The following is a 26,950-nucleotide window of genomic DNA, read 5'->3' as shown; positions in this document are numbered from 1 at the left end:
TTCGTTGGGGTTAGGAAAAGGGATAAAGAGAAGATAGGACACTTACTTTCCCCTCCATGAGTGTTTGGTTGTGTAGAAGCAAGCCAGGTCTTTGTTGTCTTTAAGGATGTTCATTTTCTGGCAGGGCCTACAACAGAGGAACAAGGTCAGAGAGAGAAAACACAACAGAAAAGCGTAAACATACAAGAAACACATCTTACATCAAAATACTCCAATCTGAGCAACAGGACAGAAAGCCAGCAAGGCTATAAAACCCAGATGGTGAAACTTAACTCCCCGACTGGGCAGACTGCATAGCTTGAACGCGAGCTGCTCCATGCATTACTCCACAGACTAAGAGGAAATTTCCTTATTTTGTACTTTCCGCTATTTGCACAAATTTTCCGCATTTTGTACAAATTCGAAAATTCCAATCTGATTAGCCCACTCGCATAAAAAGAGTTTTGATATGAATCGTTTTTTTGCTTGTAGCAAAATAGTAGCTTGAAGTTCCCACCCTCTTTAAGCGTGAAAATACCCCACCACTTGCACCAACATACTTCAGCTTTTCATTCAAATACATTTGAATCATTTTGTTAAAGTAACAAGGAAAAAAAAATCCATCCTGTCACAACATCCTGTGGCGTGAAAAGAACGTGGCCAGGTGACAGACAGGTGCTAAACACTTGTCATGCGGGTTCAGGGCTATGAGTCAATGGAGTTAAGGGTTATAGAAGTTCAGTCAAAGGGAACCTCCAGTTGTCAAACTCCATATTCTATAGTTCAGTGGAACACTTTGTGAAAAGAGTCAGCTGACTTCATCAATGATTAAATACACATGCCCTCCTCCTCCCTCCTATCACCTACACACACACACACACACACACACACACAGACCGTTACTTTCAACCATAGCACCAAGCTCATCTCAAGTTACCACAAATAATACCAGAGGCACACTTCACACCAGGCAGACACATACTACACATCACCACTAAAAATCCTTCACAGACAGTCTGTGAAAGCAGGGAAGGTCAAATCAAGCTTTGTACAGCAAGAGCAGATGAGAAAATGAATTAACCATGTTAAATTGACAAGTAGTTCCTCCACAGTGCCCAAGAGCTTCAGACTGTCAGGTTATTAGTAACAGAGATGACACAAGCCGCACTTCAGACTCTGTTTCTACGCTGAAACCCACAAACATTTTAAACTCAAGCTACATTAATCTTTAATCGCTAGGGCTTCAGAGTGGAATAATGGCAGAAGGCCACCGAACAATGTACCATACAGAGACTTATAGACCGCTTACTGTGCTTAAGTGAACATCCAGATGTGGAATGTAGTCTCAGAGTGATGGAAAATCATTTTGTTATCTTTTTTTGATCACAATATACCCACTCCTTATCTGTAACACGTGCATACGTAGACCAAAATACCACCAAACCACCGATGACAATACAAGATTAAGCACAACCCTGATTTTTCTTTTTTTTCTTTTAAAAAAAGAGAAGCGGTTAAAAAAAAAAAAAAAAAAAAAAAGCAACCGAGTTGGACCAGAGAGGAATGGAAAGAGAAACGGAGGGCGGTCAAACAAAAGCAACAGAGAGCAAACTGAGACAGAGAGAGGTAGAGACCGAGAGACACGGAGATAAAGGGGGGGGGGGGGGGGGGTGAGAGGCAGTGAAAAGAGAGACATGCTTGGGGACATTAGATTCTCTGACTGGGAGGTGTTAATATGACCTCGTCTGTGGGAGACCTGGGGGGGGGGGGGGGGGGGGCGCTGTCTCTGTCAGCATTCTGCAACAGTCCTGGAAATTACACACTTCATTCTTCCTTCCTCTCCTTACTGCCTGACAGCAAAACGCAAATGCAGCAATTAATTCAAAGGCAAAGCCTTCAGCCTCAACTCAGCAGCAAGAGGCTATGTGAACGTATCGGACATGCTCTTTGAGGGAATTCAGACTTTAAAAAGCATGTTCATTCAGCCCAAATGTGGGTATCCAAGTATTAATATCATAGGAGTAGCCTGACAAAGATCAATGCAACTGTCTAGTTTCCTCAATCTGGAAAGTCTACTAACTGCTGGGCTGAAACCAATGTCAGGGTACTTCCTCATGGCAGGCAAAGACAAAGTTCATTCAACATTACAAAGTTTAAACCAGTTCTAAAAGGCCCTATAGTATACTGGAGTCTAATGAAAACATGCAGGTGTTGAAGTAGGGTAACCTGACTGTGTGCTTCAGATACAAGTAGCAGGGTGACAGTGTCCACCACATACACTGTTACAGAAATAAAGACCAACCTGCAGAACTCTGTATTAAGAAGCGGTCTCGTGCACAGACTGTTAACCAGGAGGGGAAGAAGGAAATGATGATTCCTGTATGTGGTCACGTGACCACTCCTTCAATCTCTTTGTATGGATCAATAGTAGCACTTTTCACAGGCTCATGCTGACAGGCAGGTCTGCAGGGACTCCCACTTAAAAAGCTGCCTCTGGTCTCCAGCACAAACAGAAATGACACTCGGGCTAAGGGTTTCAAAACAGCAAGGACCAAAAAATCCCCCCAAAAGCATGCACAATCATTGTAGTGGTAAATCAAAGCACTAAGTAAATAATCCACGCAGCTAAAGAAACGATTTCATTTAGGTCAATTCGGATATATTCATAAAACAAGCTTGTTGCTGATGCAACCAGTTACGTGACTACTTAAAATGCCCTTTGTGTGTATGCATTTGTGCCAACAGTTCCGACGTAATTCATAATTAATACTATGGCAGAAGTATGGCAGAAACGAAAAATTTCAACAGCACACACATAACAGCATTGTGCCGGCTTCTCAATTTTCCCTGTTCTTCTTGCAATAAAATATAGAATACTGAGAAAACAGACAACTTGCATAGGCCACATGTTAACAAAACTGGTCAGTTATTTACAGCTTGTAAGGGATACGGAACAGAATCAAGACAGAAAACATTTTGACAGTCAAACTCAACATGACACAAAATGCATAATTAGCCCCTGTGTCAGCAGTGCAGTCATGTGTGGAAGAAACGGAAGTTCCTTAATGAAACCATTTGCATTTAATTTTGAGGGATTCCTGGACATGCAAAGGCATATACCACTCTTGTAGGAGTTCACAAAGCTCCAATGAAAGATCATATCTATGAAGATAATTTGCTAACAATGGTTTAAACAGTCAAATACAATAACTATAACAAGGTATTAACTAAACTTATATATATATATATATATATATATTTCCTATTGTGGCTGTTTCCCAACAGCTGAGAGAGAAAAATTTTACTTCATGTAAAACACATCACCATTCTCTCAGTGAGCTGCATAAAAAGCACACTTGTCACAAGAAGAGTCAAGTCTTGTTTTTGTAGGTTGTGCAAAAATGAATTTTTCAGCAGTCTAGCTGATAGGTCATTAATCTACACACACCCACTGCGTTTCCTGATAGTAAAGTCACATGACAATCATATGCACCAGAAGAGCCCCCCCAAAAAAGTTTTGGAAGACGTTAATATGATTAAGAACTGATTTGACAGCCATTATGTAAATAATGTAAAGATAATGACGTTTCTACACTTCACGCAAAAGACAAGCAAAGCTATTCACTCTCAGATCTCAGTGACATGCTGTTTACGAGAGCTTAACTGACTTTGGTGGGACTTCCCAACATCTGAAGCGACTGATCAAAACTTCTCTCAGTCGAAAAATCCCATGACAAAATTCCTTTCAATTTGCTGAGACTCTCTTGGATGAGCTTCTGTGCTTTGAGCACATGATCCCAATAAGAAATTGTCAGCGACACAAAATTGCCCTGAATCAACCTGTAGGCCTACTCGACTCTCTTTCCAAGCAGGCCTTTTAGCTATTTAAACGGCTGAAGGCTAATATGGGTGCAACGACCAAACAACATGAATGAATGAATGAATCCTTCACAATTTAAAGAATCGAATAACTGCTGACGCTGGTCTTGCGCAGCTTTATCTTTCCAGGAGGGCGCCGTCGCCTCCACTTTGAAACACGAGACCATGTAGGAAATATATGAACGCAATATTACCTAGAAATCTACTATTTAAATTATTAACATGTCACATTTGCATTCCAGCCATGTCCTATTGACATAGGTTAACCAAATCAAAGTGTATACACATGCAGTGACTACACAACAACAACAAAATTCAGAAACAGATGAATGAAAGACTGTGGAGCCAATTAAAGGCGTGGATTTAAATCGCTCCTCAAAATATCTGACTCAGTAATGAACCTTCTAAAGTGAACATGACAACAGCCGTAAGCGCTCCAGCACAGATCAAATAAGAGCCAATTAAGATGCTCGTTTCGCGACTGTATGTACAGATGGTTTCGCAGGCTCCCTGTACTAACGTAAGCTATAAGAGCGGGCCAACTTGGGGAATGCTAATAGAGACAGTGGAATTACTTTATGGATAGAAGTCAAATGACTTGACAATGTAAGTGACAGGACTGATTGATGAAAATATCGACACCGGAGTGCAGGCTACCACTGTAATGCCGACAACCATCAGAGGTACAGCGAGTCCATAAACGTCAGTGAGGGAGGCTAGTCACGGCTAGTTAGCGAACTCATCTGCTAGCTTGCTAACTATGCTAAGCTCCATTGCATCCAGAGGATCACAAATGGAGGTTATGCATGAAGGAAAGCAAAAGTCAGTCTGGTATTTTACCTGAATGTTCAATATCAGATGTGATTCGTCTCCGTCCCTCTACCCCCCACCCTCCAGTATGCGTTACTGTAGCTATTTTGTTTTCCCAAAGTGATGCTGTGGCTCTTCAACTGCGCTTCCCTCAGTCAAAAGACTCAGGACGCTGCCATCTTCCTTCTGCCACAAGTGCAACATTCCGCATGCGCCGACTCACAGTAAGTCATGAGTCTATCAGCTGATTGGTTAACCAGGAAGTACCAAGGAGACTAGCTCCAAGTGTCAGGAATGTGTCTGACTGACGTGACTGAAATCATCACAGCGGCCCCACAAAAGTCGTGGCAGCTTTTCGATGCAGCTGTTAATATATCTTTAAAAACAAGTTATGAGATGATAGCCAAGAGTTACTGTAAGCCAGGCATTGCTCGTTTTCTTTGCTTTTTTTTGCAAATACACCATTGCTTGAGATAAACGTGAACTTCCATAGATTCCTTTTCGTGAAAAGTTTGATTAGTTGTCAAATCTGTCACTGCCGATTAATATAATACATTCAGACTCAAAGGCAAGACCCAAACAAAAGACTTATTAAAATATATTTTCAGTATTGATTATACCTCTGGTGACTGTTACACACATTATTGCACAGTGCACGCAATTCTTATCCTAATGTTTAGTATAGTCAGTGGCAGTTAACAATAGAGAGAGGATAAGTGTTATCATGTAACTGTCACTTTAAACTGGCCTCACGAATGGGTAACGCTGAGCAAGAATTCATGGAGCTCCAGCACAATGTATGGATGCACTAGCACCCCCTTAGGGCATTCTTAAAGGAAACTAAAGAATGGTTCAGTAAGTAATGTACGTTGTTAGGATAATCCAATGCCTATGCTATTTGACCGCAGTGTAAATTTCCTAGTGCGGTTCTGCTTCTTACCTACTCAAAAACCTGTTTAAATCTGTCACATCTCTTCCCATCTCCTCTAAAAAGTCATAGAAGACTGACAAAAATGATAAAAATGAAAATAAGGGTCATGCTGCAGAGGAGGTTCTCGGCTTAATGTCTTGTCTGCACCACCATAATCAATGTCTGCTAAACAGAATGGATATGGTCTTGGAAGTTTCTGTCTGGTTTTGACACAGTAACCAAATTTAGAAATTGCATCTTGAAATCATTCTGACCATGTGTAAAATTAAATTATGTGTTGTGATGGTCCACTGTTTTTGCAACATTGAATTGTATTTTAAATTATCGTTATTTGTCAGACACAATATGTTGCTTTTACTGTCCCAAAATTCATTCTCATATTATCTTATTGAACAAAACATCGTAAAAAATAAACCTCGGAAATGCTTTTAGGAAATCTATGAGTGCTAGAGCATTCTAAATCCTTTACATTAGATATCCTACATTTTCAAACCAACTATACAATATGTGAGTCACATGACTTTTTGGTCAGCCATTAGGATGGAGCCCCCATAAAATCACACACTGCCTGAAGGTTTTGTCACTCACCTCGACTGAAGGTAGAGGGGAAACATCTTATTCTTTGTGTCTTGACCACAGACAGTATGATATGGAGTGAAATGGCAAAGAGAGTGGTCACGTTATGAGGCATCTGATCCAGGGGGCCTAGCATGCGCTGCCCGTTAGCATAATTGAGTTAGTCCATGAACACTCTAGAGGAAAAGACAGGGCTTTACGCTTTTCTGAGATGCTCTGAAAGCAAAATAGCTCCATGGTGCACAAAAAAAAAAGAAGGGGACAGACAAGTCTGAACTTTTACAAATGTTTTTTATTCACTTTACAGTGACCACGATAGGCGGTCCTCGAAACATTTGGATGTGAGCTTGAGATTTCACCGATAAAGACAAGCATGACATTCTCTTTTCATGCACTTGTCATCTACTCTTGGCACAGACAGATCATGAGACAGAAAGTCTTTTGAAAAAGCTTGTGGAGCCATCACAACAGAAAGCTGAAATGATCCTGTCAATATGAATCTGTTATCCAAAAACTGATCAGTTGTAAAAGATTGAAAGTAATCTAACAAAAAAACAAAAACTAAAAAAACCAACTTAAACCCAACAGACTGTGTAGATAAACAGCTCAACAATCTTTACTCTAGGAATGAAATTGAAATTGCAAAGCAAACAGAAACAGATATTCAGTATTTAACTTTATGATCATTTATGGTTATAATTTTGATTTAACTTTACATTTTTCATTTACAGGTACATTTCTTGATGTCTGAACAGTGTCTGAATAAGATTCTGATGTCACTCCTTTCCAAAACAGTCAGTTTTTTAAATGAATGATTTAATGTACACTGTCATTTGTGATGATGAAACCATACTCATGGATTCTGTGGCTGTGCTTCATAAAGTTTAACCTAAGTATTTTTAATTTACTCAAACTGTAAAGGTTGTCAACTTACACTTCAATATGTCAAAATCTGTAATGTGCAGGGTGTTGCACTTCCCACGGTCATTTTAACCAGAAACGAGCATAATTTATTTTGCATTTCTCTAATACTGATGGGTAGGAACTTCAGATAAATAATATCCTATTTTACCGTCTGTATAATATAAATCACTCCGAAAACTACTGCTGGCGTCTTACCATAGGATAACGCTGCTACGGTAGCAACCTAAAGCGAGCCTCAATACTTTATCCTTCACCAACCCTGTTGGTTAGTAACGCAATGACGCTATTCCGTTTCCAAGCGCAACCCAAACACGGTTTCAAGACTCAGCTAGCAACTTAGCCTGGAAACAGTGAACAATCGTCGACAAGAACCCCGCAGCACTGATTTCTTTTATAGTGCCTTTTGATACACCGCCTTATCCTGGAGAACATTACTGCATAATAGTATACGTAGTTTTCGTCTGAAATAACAGTTGATTCTCATCGTATTACCATGGTAAGTAGCTTAGCGAGCTAGCCAAGTAGCGGATGGTGAAGCTTATGGTACCCAGAGCAGATGAATGTCTTCAACTATCATAGTTAACCTATATATATATACACGTATAAATCATAACATTGGCACGATTGCAGTATGCACTTAGGAAAACTATTGTTCAACTAAATACACGCTACATGTATCGGTACACATATATTTTTCTCCTACTACGTTATCAGGTAAACGTTTCAACAAAATTAGCCAGCTAACACGGGGATGAGGATGCCTGTTACTGTTACATGCTTTGAAAAGTGGGTATAATTAGATTTTTTTTCTCACATCTGGAATAATACCCACGATCTTTCTTGCCATTCGTTTTACAAAAGACAGAATAAACAATAAATCGGGTTTAGGTTACTGATGATACTATCCAAGTTACTGGGTCGAAAGACAACTTGAAAGCAGAGCCATATAATCGCATTATTGATGAGGTCGGCGTTGAAGAAGTATCTTTGTCCACAGGATAGTCTATATTAATTTAATTTGCAACATGCAAAGTCTTGCATCGACAACGGACTGTAACCTCTGTGATATTCTGCTACATTTTATAAGAGGTTACATCTTTGTCTGTTGCACAACTCCTAATCCAGTGTTTTAGCTGCCCCTTGATTATGGTTATGTTATACCACAGAATTCGATCTTTCTGGTTGTAGTAGGATACAGAAAGACAGAGGGCGCTGATGTTCCGTCAGGTTTCATGGACAAGTTGAAGAAAGCATGAGACGTTGACATACCAGTAGTGACGATTTAAAATTCTGTATCTCTCTTATGTAATGCAGTCGCGTAATACACGCACAGACCATAAGCCGTGTGCTATTAGTCCAAGATGATAAACTAAGCACACAGTGAAAGGATGGTAGTAATATTCCCACATAAGATCAAAGTACAGGCCCAGAGTTTTTAAATGCAAACCTATGAAACCTTTTTTTTAATTGTTTTTTTTTATTAAACCACAGGCTGATTTTGGCTTTAATGAGCACCATCAAAATGAGATTGTCAACTACATGCGATTTGCCCGCTCCAAAAGGGTCTTGAGACTTAAGACCATCGATTCATGCTTCCAGGACCTGAGAGACAGCAGGTATGAAGTCACCTCATAACTATGTGTATATGTTCATGGGGAATCCTCGACAAGATTAGCAGTCAATTTTTTCTGTTACATTTTTAAGACAGCCACATGTTTACGTGTTCTCTCTCTGTCTGTCTGTCTGTCTGTCGCTCGCTCTCGCTCTCTCTCTCTCTCTGTCTCATTCTCACTCTTTCTACATCTCTCTGCCTCACTCTTCTCACCTCTCTCCCTTCCTGTCTCTCTTTCTTTCTGTAGACTGGTGGAGGAAACATTTACGGTGGATGAGGTGACAGACATGCTGGACGGCCTGCAAGCTGTGGTGCATGGGGAAGTGGAGACCGAACTCATCAACACAGCCCACACCAACGTGCTGCTCCTCCGACAGCTCTTCTCCCAGGCAGAGAAGTTCTACCTGAGACTGCAGACTGACATCTCTGAGCTGGAGAACAGGTGGCTGCAGGGGAGAAATGAGTGATGGAGGGATGGATGGATGTATGCTAGAGGGAGGGCTGGGTTGAGTACAGATGGATTAAGCCAGGAGCTTCTGTGGGTGCAGAACGTGGAGCCAAGGGGTAGGGTGGATTCAAAGCAGGAGTAGGATTCAAATAGAGGATCCGTTGAGAGTGTCAAACGTGATAGACATCATAAGATGTTTGTGAGGAATAATTTACCATCAGAGATATTGCAGTTTACACACAAGTCCCTGATGGTGATATTGTATATATACTGCCACCTAAGGAAGTATGAGAAATGGTCATGGTCAGTACTGAAATAGATTCTTATCCAGGCCAGTAGGGTAGGGTGCATCTCTCTCTTTCAACAGTCTCTAATAGTGTAGTAAATTTGACCGGGTCAAATGAGATCAGCTGCTATAAAAAGCCATCATTTCATATCATATTAAGGCATTCTGCATGTGTTACTGCTGTCACAAACAGTGCTCTATGAGTAGATACATGAAATGCTTCATTAACAAGATCTTCGATTTGAGGCCGCTGTTTGCTGTAAGACCGGGGGTCCTTAATTCTGGTCCTGGGTGTCAGCAGTCCTGCTGGTTTTCATGTCAGCTAAACGCTAAGGTCAATTACATTTGTTTCTCTGGTAAGCTGTAAGGTGCATCTCGCTAAACATTTTGTCTACCGCTTAAGAGTGTTCTTTCCTCCCTCGAGGAATATGTGTGAAAAATTGTGATTGACATCTCCTAGTTGAAATAGGCTTGAAAACAGTGACAAAGAAACGCTAGGAAAATCTTCATTTAGAATATACAGGCCTTATCCTGAATCTATTTCAGGTCTGCGAGGTTCTACGTACCTGCCAAGAATGTCTTCTTGCCTTGACAGAGGCAGCTGTGGGGTTATGCCGAGCGGCCTGTAAAAGATTAATCTGAAAAGACAGTTGGTTGTCATCAAATACGACTTTGCTCTTGTATTATTACAGTTATGCCGGAATATGAAGTTTGATTTGTACTTTATCGGTAAGGAATAAACATGGGGGTGTATTTATCATGAGCAAATACGCCAAAGGGACTGTCAAGGCATCGCTTGCTTGAAGCAAATGCCAAAACAATTTTGTGTCAGTTGACAAAAACACATATTGTCATAATATTTTCAAATGAACGTTATCCCTCTGGGTTTTTTTTTTTTTTTTAGGTTTAGGTTAGGTTTGCGTGCTGGTGAGTTTTCCGGACAAAATGCAAAGTTTTCAGTTTCGCATGCTTTTCTCAGTTTCTGTATTTATGGCTGTGGTTACCAGAGCATATCTCATCTCATGACAACTCAGGACATTTGTGTCGACAGAGCTCTGTGTTGTGGAATAAGTGTCTCAGTGATTTTATCATCTTTGGCTGGTGTTGAGAGTGGCACTGTCTCTCAAGTGCCGTCAGTTTCTCAAGCGAGTTCAAAACACAGATTTTGGAGCTTATGTAACGTGTGCTTGCGGTTATCAAGAGACCACTCCTCCATTCCTCTCCGTTTTCCCCCTCGGTGGGTTTTTTTTTTTTTTTTTCCGCCCTTGGACAGAGACACTGATGTGCCTGCTTTGGATGAGGATAGATCTTAACTTGCTCAAGTGGTTCTGGAACATTCCTCTACCAGAGTGATTGTGTGGGCCTGTAAAAGAGGGACTGTTAGACACGGACAGTCCTTATAGGAGAGAGCAGACTGGCACAGTAATGGCACAAATTTGGGGGGGGGGGGGGGGGGGGGGGGGTTACAGCTGGTTGGATGCAGAAAGGAAGTGGGAGAGCGCTATTTCAACTCCCAGACACCCAAAATCTCAGTAGGCCGCATTCGTTATTTGATGTTCGATAGTAAATCTAACATCAGGGGACATAGAAGCCCAGAGAGAGATTTTTAGGAAAGCCCTTTTGAAAGCTCAGCCTGTGAAGGCCATGTGACAGGGCTGTAGTTTTAAGAAGATAATAATCCGACTGCAAATTGTGGCCCGAATTAGGAATCTCACCTCACAAATTTTGCCTCTCTAGTCAGTTTCAAGCTTTTTACATGATTTCATCTAACTGATTGCAATTTCTAATCCACTTTTTTAAGAAACAGATCTTTTTGTATTGCATGTAAAAAAAAAAATATATATATATATATATGTGTATACATATTAGCTGAACCGCATTTGACCCCAACATCGTTTGGAAAGAGAAAAAAAAACATTAAGAAAAAACACTGATCAAAGACAGTAAAGGCTTGTTTGAAACAGAGTGTATGGTGTTAGCCTCAACCCCTGTGGCTTTTGTTTGCATCGGAATATGTTGCATCGCAGCGACACCGCCAACCCCAGTAAAACATGCGAGAGCGTCAACTGTGGTCCTTTGGCTCCCAATGCGATAGGGAACTGATACAAGTAGTGGCTTACGCAAACAAGGAAAACGCCCAGTACCTCATGTATGCGTGTCAGCAGCTGCCTGATCAAACGACACTACAACGTGCCGAAGAGCTGTAATTTTCACCACAAATGTTTAAAGTGTTAAACTGACATCAGGAAGAAAGGTGTTGTTATTTTTCTTTGTAAAGATGTTTGTGTGTATGGTGATGTTTTCTTTCTGTTTTTTTTGGGTCCCCCCCCCCCCCCCCCCCCCCCCCCCCCCCCCCCTCACCACTAACCCCCACCTCACACCCTGTCCCCTACCCCTCCACTCCTGAGAATGAAATGTCCTTGAGGTCAAACATTTTGCACCTGCTCGAACGTGATTGAACTGTTCTTTTTTTTAGTGTGGCTTTTAGAAAGGTTTGCATAAACGTTCCTCTCCCAGGGGCCCCCAAAACAGTGTGTGGTTTGTAACCTCCCAATGTAAACCTTTCTTCTCCTTTTGTTGCTCAACGCAGGATTTACAACACGCGAAGAGTATTTAGGATGTCTTTCACCCAATGGCTTTTTTTTTTAATGTTATCAAACATTTGTCCATGATTTTTCTGTCCCCCGTTTACAATAAGCTCTCTCTCTCTCTCTCTCTCTCTCTCTCTCTTTCTTTTCTGTTTGCGTTTCCTTTTCTCCAGGGAACTGTTGGAGCAAGTTGCAGAATTGGAAAAAACTGACTTTAAATCCAGTAATAAAGTGAGTTGCTAATACAAACTGGCCTGGTGTGTGACCAAACCATTCAGTCCACTTTCCACGTCATTCACACTTCAGGTGTGAAGTGTGCTGTGTGTGTGATCTACGTGTGTTAGCTCACGCTCTCTCTCTCAGCGTATGTGTTGCAACATCCCTCTCTGCAGATATATTACTGTTTGACTGAAAATGATCCAGTCATGTTGTAGCATATCCCATTTCAGTCTGGCAATCATTTGACCGTACCTATATCTTAGTAGAAATATAATTTCTTTGTACCGTAATGTTAACATGTGTTTGTGCCTCAGCGATGTTTAGCTTGAGTCAGCTAAAGCATCCTTATTGTTCAGCTGAAGTGCTTTTGTACTTGCAGGATTGTAAAAGAAAGACTTAAGCAGCAACAGTCACAGTCACATAAGAGGACCTAGCTACAGTTTTGTTTTTCCCAATGTTTGATCACGCTTACAACACTCGTATGCCCAGGTAAACCAGGAAACCAGCAAACCGAAGTTAGCTCCCCTAAACGAAGGAGGAGTTTCTGAATTGCTCAACAAGGTGAGGAGAACGTTTAACGTTATAAGTGATATTGGACGGTGCGCGTGCAATGAATGAGGAACGCGGAGAAAGCCATATACTTTCAAACCTTTTCTGTCTTTCACAGGAAATTGCGAGACTCCAAGAGGAAAACGACAAACTGAAGGCCAGAGTCAGAACGCTGGAGACCCAGGTAGAGACGCTGTTGTCTATCAGTAACCCCCGTCTCCTTTTGCTTTTGAGTCGGGATAAGAGCTCTGTGTATTCTGAACTCAAAGAGAGTTGTGTGTTGCAGGCCATGAGTGCGCTGGATGACAGGTCCAAAGCTGAGAGAGCCTTGAGAGACCTACAGAAGACCCAGGGAGACCAGCAGGTGTTGTATTGTCTGATCAATATACAAAGATTTCATGCCATTGAATTTCATACAACCCCTTTCCTTACTGGGGGTTTATGTTGCTGTTTTATTTGACAGTTTGATTTTATAGATATAGTAAGCTCTTTCATGAGTATCCTCTTAAAATGAGCAGTGCAGATGGAAGTCTTTGTGGTTTTGTTTTTGTTTTTCTTTTTTTTTTTTTCGTTGTATAATTTGTTATTTCTTTTAATTTCCCTTATTGTTATTCTTTATCGGCTGTCACGGAAATCTCATGGTATGTATTGTTAGTTTGCCCTGTTGTTTATAGTGTGGTATAGAATTTTACTGCAGTGAACTTAAGCTGTAATAATTATGAATCTTTGAAATAAGAAGAAACTTTTATTGTTTCAAAGTAAAAACTGACAGGGAGTTGTCTCTTTATCTCTCTGTCTCTCTCTCTCTCTCTCATACACACACAAACACAAACACAATCACGCACGCGCACACTCCACTCCACTCCACTCCACTCCTCCCCTCTCTCTCTCTCTCTCTCTCTCTCTCTCTCTCTCCCTCTCTCTCTCTATCAGCTTGCTCTGCGGTGTCAGGAGATCAATAAGCTGGAGGACACGGTGGCTACGCTGCAGGCTGACCTCCAAAAGTCCCTCAGTGCCAATGCTAACTCTCAGAAGGACCTCCAGGAGAGCCTGATCTCAGCCAAGCATGACCTTCTGCGCGTACAGGAGCAGCTTGCACTGGCTGAGAAGGTGTGAACGCACAGATGTCTTAGTCTTCTCTCACTGTCCTCCTTCCTAACCACATATGTTGTCAACATATTTATGATATTTTTGTGTGTGCGTGCGTGCGTGCATGTTTGTGTGTACACGTACAGGAACTGGAGAAAAAGTTTCAACAAACTGCTGCTTATCGCAACATGAAAGAGATTCTTACCAAGAAGAATGACCAGATTAAGGAGCTCAGAAAAAGGTTACAGAAGTGAGTGCAGCCACACCAAATAACGCCTCTCCCATCTAGAGTCGGCAATTTGTCTTTTAACCTTGTAGAAATTATTCTCTGCAGGAGTTGGTGGCTTTTCTGGTTTTACCCCTGTGTGTCACAGCTCATATTTCCCTTGCATTAATCTTTCTTTGTGGTGTATCCTCCTCAGGTATGAGTCAGATGAATGAACACTTTCTTCAGAGAAGACTCTAACTATGAAAGGTCAAAGGGATCAACTTCATGGATGTCACAGGGACTAGAGAGGCTATTCCTCTCCAAAAAACAAAAAAAAAAACCCCCAAAAAACCCCCCTCTACACACTTCACACTCGCACAGACTCTAGGAAGACCGAGAAAGGACACTTTGTATGAAAAAAGAGAAATGAAAAATAAAAAAGAGAGCGGACTCTGTGCAGACGCTTATGAGTAGTTCTGTTCCAGTCTTTCCAGCCCCACCGTTTATCACGAGTCTTTGTTTTCATCAGCTTCTGTAGGGTGTAGCTGACAGCAGCGGTAAAGGGTATAGTTTTACTTTTGTCGAACAAAAAAACCCCCAAAAAACAAGGTTTCTCCTACCGCTAATGAATCTTGGACGTACGGAGTTAAGTTTGCTGAACAAGTTCATTCACGGTTTGCTCGAGGGGAGTATCGTATTCTTTATTCGCTGAAGAGGAAAGTTATGGCCTGAAGATTTACCCTCACACTGCTGTAAGGGGCACATACTTGTTTGACACTAAAGCATAAATCAGAGTCCTGCAGAAAAATGGACTATATGTCTCTGTATCACTACAACCTGGTTGTCCTCTGTTCTTCAAAAAGTCTTAGCAGTGTCTGGATGTATTTCAAAAACGTTTTAGACTGCCAAACTATTTCTGATTAAAAAGGCTTCCAGCGGACATTCATTTCCTTTTTACGTTGATTTCCTTTTTATTATTATTATTATTATTATTGTTAATATTATTGTTTCATTACTTTTGGCATAATCCACTGTTGAACATTTATAGAACCTGATTTGGATACTGGTCTGTAATAATCATACAGGTCTCACACACAGTCAACATAATCCCTTATTGTTACTACACAGAATGAGGTGAAAGGACTTTGCTGTTGGAAACTGTGTTGACTTCCCATATCATAAAGTTATTGTTTTAAATGTTGAACAACTTCTTAGTCTTTGATCTGCTAACCACATAGGAAAGTAACACTCTATTACAAACTGTTTAGAACATCTGCAATGCAGACTTCGAAAGGTTAAAGGTTGAAGGAGCCCCTTTATGAGGCTTTCTGTATGAGTATGTATTCTATTCTGAAACTCATTTGCCTAAGTCTATTTTTATATGATCACAGTCTACCATTTTACCTGCTTTGTGAATTAATGGCTTACTCTTTGCATATGAAATGTGTTTGAAGTGGTCAGAGTCCTCTCTTGTGTATACGGTACATGAGCTTATTTGCGATGTAAAATTAGTGAATATGTGACACGCTGTATGACTTTATGGGTGGGGTGATAGACTTAAAAAAAAAAAAAAAGATTGCTTTTGCACGGCAGAGTCTTTCGTTTATTTCGTGTGAAATATTTTTAAAATGTGTTAAAAATTGGAAAATTTACAAACACTGTTTTTAACAATGGTTTTCATGGTTTTATGAAAATACGAAAAATAGGTTATCATTAAGTTATGCAATATTATGGGTTATTACATAAATAGCAATGTATAAGAAATGTCTGCCAGCTAAGGAATCCAGGCATACGTGGAGACAGAGAGAGAGAGAGAGAGAGATGGGCAGAGGCATGTCAAAAGTGCCCCCAGAGACTTTCAAGACCAGGCAGTGTCTCTAGTCAGTCACTTTAATAAGCGCACGAACATCATGTCCTATATAAAAAAGCAATAAAATATCTCATGTTTGAACAGAAGCCAATCAGGATCTGCAGAAATGTCAAACTGGAGTTTCTTCATGGCTAGTTACATCTGCTGAGGCGACATTTATGGCATAATGCCAAAATCGCATCCTCGTTTTAAATCTGTGTATTTGATAAAACGCAATGCAAAAAAAAAAAGAAAAAGAAAGATCTGTGCTCAAACATTTGAATCATGTATGATTCAAGTGAACTGACATTTCTTGCTTGTGGGAACTTGGTGTTAAAAAGCTCAGAAACCCCCCCAGATTAACACCTGTACAGATCAAATATTTATGGCAGGTATAGGACACCCTGCTGAAGTAGTATTGCCACAGGACAAAGGTAGGGAGAAAAGAACCCATCTATCTTCTTCTTTACCTTCTCTCTCTCTCTCTCTCTCTCTACCTCCCCCTCCCTCCCTCCCTCCCTCCATGTATAAGTATCGAAGTGTAGGTCATTCTCCTGTCGTTCACTTTTTGCCTCTCTACGCTGGTAGAACTACTTCTTCCCTCTGTAACATCATGCCCATGTCTCTGATGTCCTCCAGAGCATCTGGAGGTGGAGGTCTTCTCTTTGGTCTTGGGGGTGGAGGAGGAGGTGGGATGGCCACAGGAGGTGGCCTGGGGCTTGGGGCTGGAGGTGGTCTAGGGCTGGGGTTAGGTTTAGGAGGAGGTGCTGGTCTGGGCCTTGGGGTTGGGTCAGGTCTTGGTTTTGGTCTAGGAGGAGGTGGTGGAGGGGCATTACTGTCCATGGGAAAGTCTGCAGCAGCAGGGGCCACAAGTGCAGGTGCTTCAATGGCAGTTGGCTCCTCTGCGAGTATCAGCGGTCCCGTGGTAGCACCCCTCCTCTCCCGGGCTGACGAAAAACACACGCTGTCCAAGCTGAACGAGCGCTTCACCACCTACATCTCCAGAGTGAAGGAGCTGCAGAAGGAGAATGCCACCTTGGAGGCACAGCTAGCCCAGCTCACGGGGAGCACAGACGCGTCGGCTGAGACCGGTAGCAGTGTGACTACAGCTGAACAGGAGGCGCTGCAGCTGGAGTACAGCAGTAAGGTGCAGACCCTCACGCTTGACACAGTAAAACTGGAGATCGAGTTGGATGGGATCCGTGGCTCTGCCCATGAACTGCAGGCCAAGTGAGTTTTCGTCAGAATATCTTTGATATCATGTATGTTTGCAGGAAACAAAATCTATACTGCTTCATATCTGAAGACCTTATTGACTAGTTAACTATTCAGATAACCATCGACAGTTTTGATTGATGCATTCATTATTTTCTAAGTATATAAATATATGGATTTGACACAAGAAGATCAATGTTCCTTTAGACAGCTGCATGACTTTTGATACTGGGACCTGCAGTTCACTTTTTTAAAATCCCACTCAAATGTGAAATGTTACTCTGATCCTCATGTAAAAGTTACTGCAAGGTCATAATATATCTTTCAGACACAACCACAGTAAAGAGCTTTAAGCAGGGCTAAAACACTGGGCCAGGGTTCGAATTATGTGGGGGGGGGGGGATGACCCCCCTGATTAAGACTTGGACCCCCCCAAAAGAGGTAAAAATAACAGTTCGGGGGCGTCGAAACATTTATATTTCCTATGCTTATAGCCCTGGAGAAAAAGTTGACCCCCCCTGATAGTCATTGTATAATTTGCACTCTGCACTGGCAATGCCTTGCTTTGCAGGTATGAATTTGAGCAAGGAGTGAGAGCTCAGCTGGAAGCTGACATAGCTGCCATGAAGAAGGTAATGTCTCGCAGACTCTTTTTAACTTCATGCATTGTTAAAATTAAAAGTTTGCTTGCTCCATTTATACACAGACAGTTATCAAACAGAAAAGGTAATAGTCTAACTGAAGTTAAGTGTTAGTTGTATAAGCCATATATTCCTCAGCAATTTCTTTATAAAAACTGATGTGGCTCCTTTTTAGGATATTGAAATGGCCGCTGAACTGCGTGCTCAGTTGGATGCTAAGAAAACAACCCTGAAAGAGGAACTCGAGTTTGTCAGCAAAACCCAGGATGAGGTATGAAACGGTAAACAATCCATGTGCTGTTGACTTAGCATGGAGATGTGCTCTAAGTCTTTCATAACAGACCACTTAAGATTAGGTGTGTGCTTATATTCAGTGTGTGTGTGTGCACGTTTGCGCGTGTGCATGTGCATGCGCATGAGTGAGTGTGTGCATGTGCACGTGTGCATGTGTGTGTGCACAGGCATGTGTGCGTGTGTGTGTGTGCGTGTGCGTGTGTGTGTGTCAGATTATGAATGTTTGCTCAGCATTGTATTTATATTTGCTTATACATTAACAAATGATTCTCAATCTCTTTTGTAGGAGCTTGCCACCCTTCAGTCAAAAATCGGCAAATCTTCCTCCAGTGTTTCTGTTTCCATGATTGATGTTGACACAGGCAAATCCTTTGACATTGCTGCTGCCCTAAACAAGATGAGGGCGGAATATGAGAAATCTGTACACCAGCACAGAGAAGAGGCAGACGCTTACTACAAACTCAAAGTATGGCAACTTGACATTAAATGAATATTGTTCCTCACTAAATATCAAGATGTTCAATGTGCTCAGTGGTGTAACCCTGATGTTCACAATGAATTTGTGTTGTATTCTTTTCATATTTGATATTTATATATGCTTACATAACAACTTAAGTGAAAATACAAGCCTGGCTCTGTGCTCCACAATGCGTTATTGGCAACAGATTTCATGCTGAGATTTCAGAGTGAATCGACAGACTGGTTCTCATAGCTACTTACTTAATAGCGGATTGAGTGATATCGTTACACATCTGGAATTAAATACATAGAGCTGCTGATTTACAACTGCGTGTGGCCCCTCCTCCTAAAGTGATAATTATTTTGTAAGAAAGGCATGCTGTGTGTTCAGAAACTGGTCAACACACATAGGATCTGTTTATGAACAAACAATTGGGCGATGTGCTGTCACCTGCTGTCGAAGGAGATGATCCTCCTGTGCGGATTTCAGAAGATCTTGGAATACTCTCTCTTTCAATTTTAACTGGACACTCTCACTTCTAGTATTTTGACATTGCTTTGAAACCAAAGCCCTGCCCTCATTTTGCATTTTGTGTTGGCACAGTGACAGACAGTAGCCAATCAGCTGTGGGTACCACCGTCTGTTTTTAGTGAAACTTTTAAAGCCGCAGTCACTGTCTGGCCTTAGGTAACCCCATGGGAGTGTACAGCTGTGTGTGTGTTTCTGCGGATGTGTGTGTGTGTGTGTGTGTGTGCGTGTGTGTGTGTGTTTGCACGGGTGAGTGTGTGTGTGTGTGTGTGTGTGTGTGTTTGCATGGGTAAGTGTGGTTTGGCTCTTGTGTCACCAGTGAAGAGCCATTTGACAAGGCTCATGACAATAATTTCTGAAATGCAATGTACCAAAATATACCTTTGGATAGAATTAAGCTATCAGCATCAAGTTCTGGTAAAATGAAAGTCGAAAGTCATAGGGGAGTCCCCACTAACTTTTAAGACAAGCCCCCACTGACTTTTTAGACTATGCGCATCCAGGATTGGGTGTACAGACATTAACAAATATTTTATTATGTCCACAAGTAACTGAAACACAATGTATATCAAAACTTAAACCAGTGGCTTTAGCCAATAGCTTGAGCAGCGTTGACAGAAATGTTTTATGTTGTTTATAATCTGCATTGACAGTTGGGTTGGTCTGACAAATTTACGTCATGCATTTCCTTTAAATGTGTTGCTTTGTTGTCTCTCTGCAGATGGAGGAGATGCAGACAACCAATTCTGTCAGCTCTGAGGCCTTTACCTCCACAAAAACTGAGATCACCTCTGCAAAGAAGGAACTGCAGTCCCTTGGAATAGAGCTACAGAATCTAGTCAATATGGTGAGGCTTAAAGCATGTCTGTTGCATGTTAACTACAGTTTCCTGTTGAATTTGAAAATTTGTCAACGTAACAATTCCCTTTTTTTTTTCTCCAACTGGCAAGTTAAGAATCTGCTGAAAAGTTTTCTCGTCAGTTGTCTTGTTAATTGTGGGAGCGATGGCATGGCCCTGTCATAAGAGCTGATCTCTATCAGACTCGTAAATAAATCACTGCTCACGGGAGACAACATGAAAGAGGAAGTGGTTTCTGTTTTTTTTTTTTCTTCTTCTTCGACTTTTGCACTTCTAACATGCCAGCAAACGTCCCCACCGGGCAATGCTGGTTTCCCAGAATACTCTTGGTCACCACAAAAAAAAAAAAAAAAAAAAGAAAAGAAAAGAAAAAAATCAGAGATACATTTACTCAAAGCGTAGGGGATTTTGACATTTCATTCGTTATGATAATGGAAGTCAGCGAAACTTGACATGACAAAACTTGACTTGACACGGGACATGGTGTTTTACATTCTGATTTCATAAGAATCACACTCTTCATATCAAAACTAAGGAAAGCTGTACCACCTCTTCAACAGACAGATCATTTAGTTGTTGCATTACTGGATAAATCAATGTATTACTTGTTGGTTGAGTTTATTCATGATTTTTTTTTTAAAGTTTACATTTGTTCGGGCCATTTCCACCGTCGTGTCTCTCATATTTCTTGTAGCCCTGTGGTTACTCTAGAAAAAAACAAAACATTACAGCTGTGGAGGTGTCCTATACTTTATCAGTCAGAAAACACTTAACATCACTTGTGTTGTGTCCCTCACCCAGAATATGACACTGGAGAAGAGTTTGTCAGAGGCCCACGCTCAGTCACACTCTGCTGTGAGTGGTTACCAGGCTCAGATTGCTGGGCTGGAGGCATCCATTGAGTCAGCCAAGACAGAAATGCACCAACAGATCCTCCGTTACCAGGAGCTGCTGGACATAAAGCTTGCCCTGGATGCTGAAATCACCACCTACAGGACACTACTGGATGCAGATGACATCAGGCAAGTATATGGACAGTTACTCGTCGAGGCTAAAGATGTAGTCTATCGTTCAAGATACCTATTAAACCCAGGGTAGATTTTCAAACCTGATACAACAATGGTTGTATAATGAGCTTTCCTTATCGTCCTATCGATTGATAAAAGGACTGAAAAGCATGTGATAAACACTCCTAACAGGTTTAAGAGCTGTTTCTTGTCTATAGCTTTCCTTTACAGGCCAGCCTCACATCCTCTCCACTCTTCCTGTCCAAGTCTCCACCCACATCCATTAGAAGCTCCTCCCCCGCAAATCCCACCCAGGCTGAGCTGGCTGTAGAAGTGCAGTCAGACGAAACAGAGAGGTACGACATCTAGGACGTAGCCAATAGTTTCTGCTACACTTTAATGCTTGTCAGGGAAGGCATGTCACTTTCATGTTCTAAAAGCTAACAGGTGCAGTTATCACGGTTAACAGAAAAACGTAATCATCCAAAACAGTATTATAATGGAATATTCATAGTCAGTATTTTTAAATTGCGCTGTCATTTCTTAGTTGGACCATGAAAGTTTAATATATAATGTCATGTGGTAGGGGTGTAATGGTCTCGTACTGAAACCGAAAACCGCGGCTCTGAAGCCCTCGGTTTGGTTCGCGACACGTGTGTAGTGAACTGCGGATTTTTTGTTTTCACCTCAACCCTTGCGAGCGAAGTTTTTATTGTCTGAAACTAATGCCAGGCCAATACATAGTCACAGGATAGAACATTCCACACCGCCTGCACAGTTGATCATTACGAATAACCTTAACCATATTTTGAACCTAGCTTTCTTTTATTTTTTATTTTTATTTTCAATTTCTCACTGCCAGAACATATCTCCACGATGCTTAATGTGCGGTGCGCGTATGCTCTGACCGAACATAAAGATTTCAGTCGACCGACTAACCATTTTAAACAACAAAACACATTGCGTCTTTACTCAGACCATAAATAAGTTATCCAAGAATGTGTGAATCCACATAAACGAATAAAAGAGATCTAACGTCTAGGCTTGTCGAAGCAGCAGTTTGTTTTTTTCATTGTTAATGTAGCTGAGCATCGATCAGAAAAAGGTTAGAGCAGATGGTCATCGTTTTTCGGTCTTCACGTGTTCCTTTTTCGGCTGAGACGGCGGGTTCGAAAGACAGAAACAGAAAAGGGCAGAAACCGAGGATCCCCCTACCCCTTTCAGATCGTTGATGTGGCAGTACTTCGGTTTTACCATCATTTATGACTACAGAAATCTTGCAGTCAGTTTCTTAATGAAGAACCTTCAAAGATACTGATGTTAAGATTTCTTCCTCTCATGGCAATGGAGAAGAACCTTAAAATAATTTGCTCAAGTTTAGGTTTCTTACACTCACATTTTTAAGAGAAGAAGTTTTAATAAAAGGTACTGAATTGTACTAATTGTTGAAGAGCTTTTTTACTGTGTGTGTCAGGTTTGTTCTTTTTGTATTAAATTTGTATATGTCAAAAAGAAAGAAAAACTTTGGTTCTTAGTTCGTTCAATGTTCTTTCAACCAAAACCCTTATACTAAACTGCACCATGGCCCAAAAACCGATGTACACCTCAAACTGCGAATAGGGTGAACTATTACACCTGTGTCATGTTATATTACAGACTGCCTAACATTGTCATTGCACTTCTAGGCCCTTAACATTGCCAGAAGCTATCTAAAGCTACATAAAGCTTTCTCACTCTCTAAAGCTTTTAATCTGATAGAAGGTATGAAAAGGTCTGCTGAGATAACAGCACATGATTTAGTCACAATTAAGCTCTTATTGTGAGTAATCAAAGGTGTAGTAAAATGACATTCTTACTGTATTTAGTCAGATGTGATGCATAAGCACTTACTGTATTCAGTCAGATGTGATGCATAAGCACCATGTTTTTCTTGTTTTTTTTTTTTTTTGGTTAGGTCATCTGAAACACTGATGGAGTCTAGCTACTCTTACACAGGTAAGTGCACTTAACAGAGGTCAGAGGTCAGGAGTAAGATACACTGCCCGGGAGAAACAACAAGGATTACCCTACTCTGCCCTTTAAAACAGGCTGTACAAAACAAGACCAGAGCAAATGTACATCAAAAGCTCCAGCAACGTTTCGAAACCGCCTGAGATTTCCCTGTCTGGCACTATTTACTGCTGTGTCTTTACTCACAGTCTCTACAGTTATAGGTGAAAGTGGCAGTCGTTTGTGCGGTTTACTTCTGTGCCCAGTGCAACGGCTGGTTAATCATTTCGGTCTGTGTATGTGCTTTCACACAGACCTAATATCAGAATGAGTCACAAGGCACTTCATTACCAAGGCAAGAAGAAGAAAAAAAAAAAAGAATGACAACAAAAAATGATACCATAACGGTCTTCTAATGAAGGCATGTTTCAAAGAAGAAAAAAAATGCAAACTCAGTGTATTGCATGTGGTTCAGTTGACTTACCCTCTGTTTTCAGTTTTTTCTGTTATGACCTGGTAAAATCTTCAATTTGACATGGAGTACTGTTTTACTTGTGATGTTGCATTTTTTTTTACTACTAAACCTACTACTTTTTTTTGCTACTAAACCTAGTTCAGGCAGGTTTATGTGGGAGATGAATACCCCCCCCCCCACTAAAGTATACACAGCAATACACGTTGAAGATCACCTAGATGATGCAATAGCACCTTGTGCGCATCAGCATGCGAGCCGTGGCCTAAAGGTTAAGAAAAGTTGGAAATATGATCAAAAGGTCATGGGTTCGATCCCTCGGGGCAGAGGGAGTGAGGACGCGCAGTTTATCTCACTGTGTATATGGCTGTGATGACAATAAAGAGAAATTCATTCTTTACCTTGCCCAATCATAGTTCCCTTGTTGCTCTTTCCCTCTCTCTCTCTCTCTCTCTCTCTCTGTAGTGTCAGACACAGTCATCGAAACCAAAGAGATCATCATCACAGGTGAAGTTTACGATAAATGGAGCCCTGATAATTATCTCTCTATCTGAACATGTTAGGTTACTTCTCACTACAGAGGTAATGAAGCAAGTCAGCATGTACGTTGATGGGAGTCTGTTGAGCGTGCTTTTAAGTGAACTTTGAGCGAAAATATAACAGCTTTATTTCTCTCTCTTTTTTTTTTCTCAGAGGAAACCATAGAGACCACGACAGTTACGTCTGATGCTGATGATTCAGAGTCCTAACTTTCAAGACTCTTTCACGTTTCCTGGTTTGTGTACGAGTCCCTTCTCCTCCAACAAATAAAGTTATCTAAAGTTGTCTGGTGTCAGTGTTTGCGTTTTTCCTAAAAAAAAAAAAAAAAAAAAAGACTTGTTTTATAATTGTTTCTGAATATGAATTTGGTCTTAGATTTGATCTAACGCTGATGGTATAAAGAGGAATCAAAATGTGTGTGTGTGTGTGTGTGTGTGTGTGTCTACAGCTTTTCAGGTTGTCACACACGTTGTAGATCAGAGAGGATTTCTCTTGGGTATATTGGTCGCTGCAGTTGTAAGACTTTCCTTTTACAACTCACTTCCGATTTAGCACTTTCCCAGAGCCCAGTGTGCCCACAGTATATGCAGTTTTATTTTCTTTCAACCGACCGTCAAAACTGAGTTCAGCAGGTGTAAGACTTTCCTTTTACAACTCACTTCCGAGTGAACACTTTCCCATAGCCCAGTGTGACTATAGTGTGTGTGCGTTTCGTTTTTCTTTCCAACGACCATCAAAACTGAGTTTAGCAGAAGAAACGGAACGGCACAACGTGTCCAGATCTCACAATGACTACACCATGTCCGGTTCCTGCAGCAAAAAAAAAAAAAAAAAAAAAAGCCAGTCCTCAGCGCTTGTTGAATGAAAGTGCCAAGAAGGGGGTTAGGTACTGAAACTTTTCAAACGAGAGGTTTCGAAGGTATTTTTGTGAACCGTGGATAAAGGATCTGCAGACTGAGAATACCAGCTCACTGTGTCACACTCACTTCCTTGCGTAAAAAAAAAACACTCCGCAAACGTGTGCATCAGGAAACCCGCGTCTCTGCACATGCTGGCTCAGTTACAATGATGTCATTAAGAGAATCTTTCAGTTTGTCTTAGAATGTTCCACTCCACCTTGTTCCTATTACACTGAGAAAGACATGGCAGAATTTGTATACTTCAGACTCAAGGTCTCGAACAAACAAACAGATTCAAATGTGTCGATGCAATAAAAAAGGGAATGTAGGGTATTTCGCTTGAAAATCACCACCCTGCACAGGGACTTTCAACTGAAATTCATTTTCAGTGGTGGTTTTAGCGTGGTCTCTATAGTGGTTACAGTGCCAATCTTTAATTTTCCTTCTTCTTGTCCAGAATTTCCCCTCAAACCCCCATTTGTTTCACTTAAGCGCTGTGACACAAAGGGAAAAAGAAGACAAAAGAGACTGGCATCGACTTTGTGGAAAGCTTGAATCACTCTTGAGGTTATTGACTACATCCGTTGCTATACTCTTTAGAAAGAGAGAAATACACTCAGAAATCATGACTGAATAATAAATGGTTACGTAGACTAAACAAGAATGAAGGAAACTCCTTTTTAGTTATGTAAAAACCCCCTGCTGATGGCTTTAAACAATGCAGATACAATGCTGATTTAATCTATATTTACCCAGAAGTCCAAAGCGTCATATCCGAAACAAGCAATTAATAAAATCACTTTTGCTTGTCACAGAATCTCTTGAGTGGCTCCCTTGTCCTGCCTTCCTGTGAAAACCTCATACCACACCATCTTTATCTCTCTGAACCCTAAATGATCATCATGTCTGTAGCTCGCTCTTTGACTGGCTTTAATATAATAACAACGATGCAGACATAATGCACAGAGCCCTCACATTGCCATCAGTAGTTCTGAAAGATGACCCCGAGTTGAAACGTATACATTAGCTATGATTTACTTTGGCAGACAATTGCCTTACCACCTTACATCAAAAGCACAGACACGACAATACCCACGTCCACTCTGCCTTTGAAGGCATTCTCAGTTGCCTTTCTATAAATGAGCCAGCTGATATGATTTGGACGCAAGCCTTTACATACGGGCATATCATTTTCTCTGCTGCCCGTATGTAGTCTGCATTACTGTCAGACACTTATGCCTCACCTGAATATATAGGTATTTGAGAAGTGTGAGGCGAATGGACTTCTGTGGTTTATCCGTCATCGCTTAAGGGTATGGTAGTACAATTTACACATGTCTAAAATGCCATAGTGATTTTGGACAGCAGCAGTGTATGACAGTATCTAACGACACACCTAAAGTCACACAAACCAAATCAGATGCTTTTCTAATGTAAAGGCAGACAGAGGTTAAACCATGCCACCCCTCTGTGTTTGTAAAGCTGTAGTCTCATAACAGCAATGAAAGAATGAAAGGTTGTTTGAGATTGACTTAGCAATTCTGATAAATACAGAGATAGTGTAGGAAAAAAAAATCCCCAAAAAACGACTGTATAAATGAATCAATGCTTAACATTGACTGAAAGTAGTCTCCATAGCCTCCACCCAAATGTATGTAAAATGTGTTGAAAAGTTTTTTGTTCCCTCTCAGCTATACTATGAAAATGGCCTCGGTGCTCATTGGTCGACTCATGTCACATGAGATTTTGTGGTTCCACTGAGACGTAAATGAGGAGGTTGAACAGTAGTCATGACAGTACTACCCATCTGACGCCTCACTTACTAAGGCTGAATCAAAGCAAAGTGTTGAGCTCCAAACTCCCACTCATCACACAGTAAGTACCGTACATCAGTTTACATTTTTACACTCAGTAAACTGAGTGAACTAACTAAACTTAACTGACACTTAAACAAGAACAAATTTTAAAAGATTTGAGAAATATTGTAAACTTTTTCCAGGTATTTCCAGATGGAAAATATCGTGTTCAGTGACCTCATTCACTGTAGCAGTAGAAAATACTGTTTAGTTCATTCTCATTTATTGTTTTCTTCAGGTAAA

At 41.0% G+C, this 26,950-nt stretch overlaps 3 protein-coding genes across 3 annotated transcripts in view; 2 read left to right on the top strand and 1 right to left on the bottom strand.

Moving 5' to 3' along the window:
* dnajc13 (DnaJ heat shock protein family (Hsp40) member C13) overlaps positions 1 to 4,751 on the bottom strand; it is a 38,623-nt gene extending 33,872 nt beyond the window's left edge. The window contains exons 1-2 of the mRNA XM_030768461.1: positions 4,699 to 4,751; positions 47 to 127 (exon numbers count right to left, since the gene is read on the bottom strand). Coding sequence (XP_030624321.1) covers positions 47 to 114 — 68 coding nt within the window. The 5' untranslated portion in view covers positions 115 to 127; positions 4,699 to 4,751. The remainder of the gene's footprint in view (positions 1 to 46; positions 128 to 4,698) is intronic.
* Positions 4,752 to 7,557: 2,806 nt separating this feature from the next.
* lztfl1 (leucine zipper transcription factor-like 1) lies at positions 7,558 to 14,331 on the top strand. Its single transcript, XM_030769996.1, has 10 exons — positions 7,558 to 7,595; positions 8,591 to 8,715; positions 8,959 to 9,153; positions 12,207 to 12,264; positions 12,742 to 12,813; positions 12,920 to 12,985; positions 13,088 to 13,165; positions 13,735 to 13,911; positions 14,037 to 14,140; positions 14,313 to 14,331. The coding sequence occupies exons 1-10, from the start codon at positions 7,593 to 7,595 to the stop codon at positions 14,329 to 14,331; spliced, it is 897 nt and encodes a 298-aa protein (XP_030625856.1). The 5' UTR covers positions 7,558 to 7,592.
* Positions 14,332 to 16,560: 2,229 nt separating this feature from the next.
* On the top strand, positions 16,561 to 21,320 carry LOC115806681 (thread biopolymer filament subunit gamma-like). The gene is made up of 7 exons (XM_030767543.1): positions 16,561 to 17,177; positions 17,734 to 17,794; positions 17,979 to 18,074; positions 18,384 to 18,563; positions 19,807 to 19,932; positions 20,746 to 20,966; positions 21,170 to 21,320. Exons 1-7 carry the CDS (start codon positions 16,561 to 16,563, stop codon positions 21,318 to 21,320), a joined length of 1,452 nt encoding a protein of 483 aa, XP_030623403.1.
* Positions 21,321 to 26,950: the final 5,630 nt, after the last annotated feature.

Source organism: Chanos chanos, chromosome 3 (assembly GCF_902362185.1).
Source record: "Chanos chanos chromosome 3, fChaCha1.1, whole genome shotgun sequence".
NCBI classification, from domain to species: Eukaryota; Metazoa; Chordata; class Actinopteri; order Gonorynchiformes; family Chanidae; genus Chanos; species Chanos chanos.
The sequence above is the reverse complement of the archived record's forward strand: the minus strand, read 5'-3'. Positions and strand labels throughout refer to the sequence as shown.

Bases quoted from the DNA above. Each gene is read 5' to 3' on its own strand.
- lztfl1 (XM_030769996.1), top strand. The intron at 12,265-12,741 runs GTGAGTTGCTAA...TCGTATGCCCAG, and splicing joins ACTTTAAATCCAGTAATAAA to GTAAACCAGGAAACCAGCAA. The intron at 12,814-12,919 runs GTGAGGAGAACG...TGTCTTTCACAG, and splicing joins TTTCTGAATTGCTCAACAAG to GAAATTGCGAGACTCCAAGA.
- LOC115806681 (XM_030767543.1), top strand. From the start codon at position 16,561: ATGCCCATGTCTCTGATGTCCTCCAGAGCATCTGGAGGTGGAGGTCTT. The intron at 18,075-18,383 runs GTATGAAACGGT...TCTCTTTTGTAG, and splicing joins TCAGCAAAACCCAGGATGAG to GAGCTTGCCACCCTTCAGTC. The intron at 18,564-19,806 runs GTATGGCAACTT...GTCTCTCTGCAG, and splicing joins ACGCTTACTACAAACTCAAA to ATGGAGGAGATGCAGACAAC.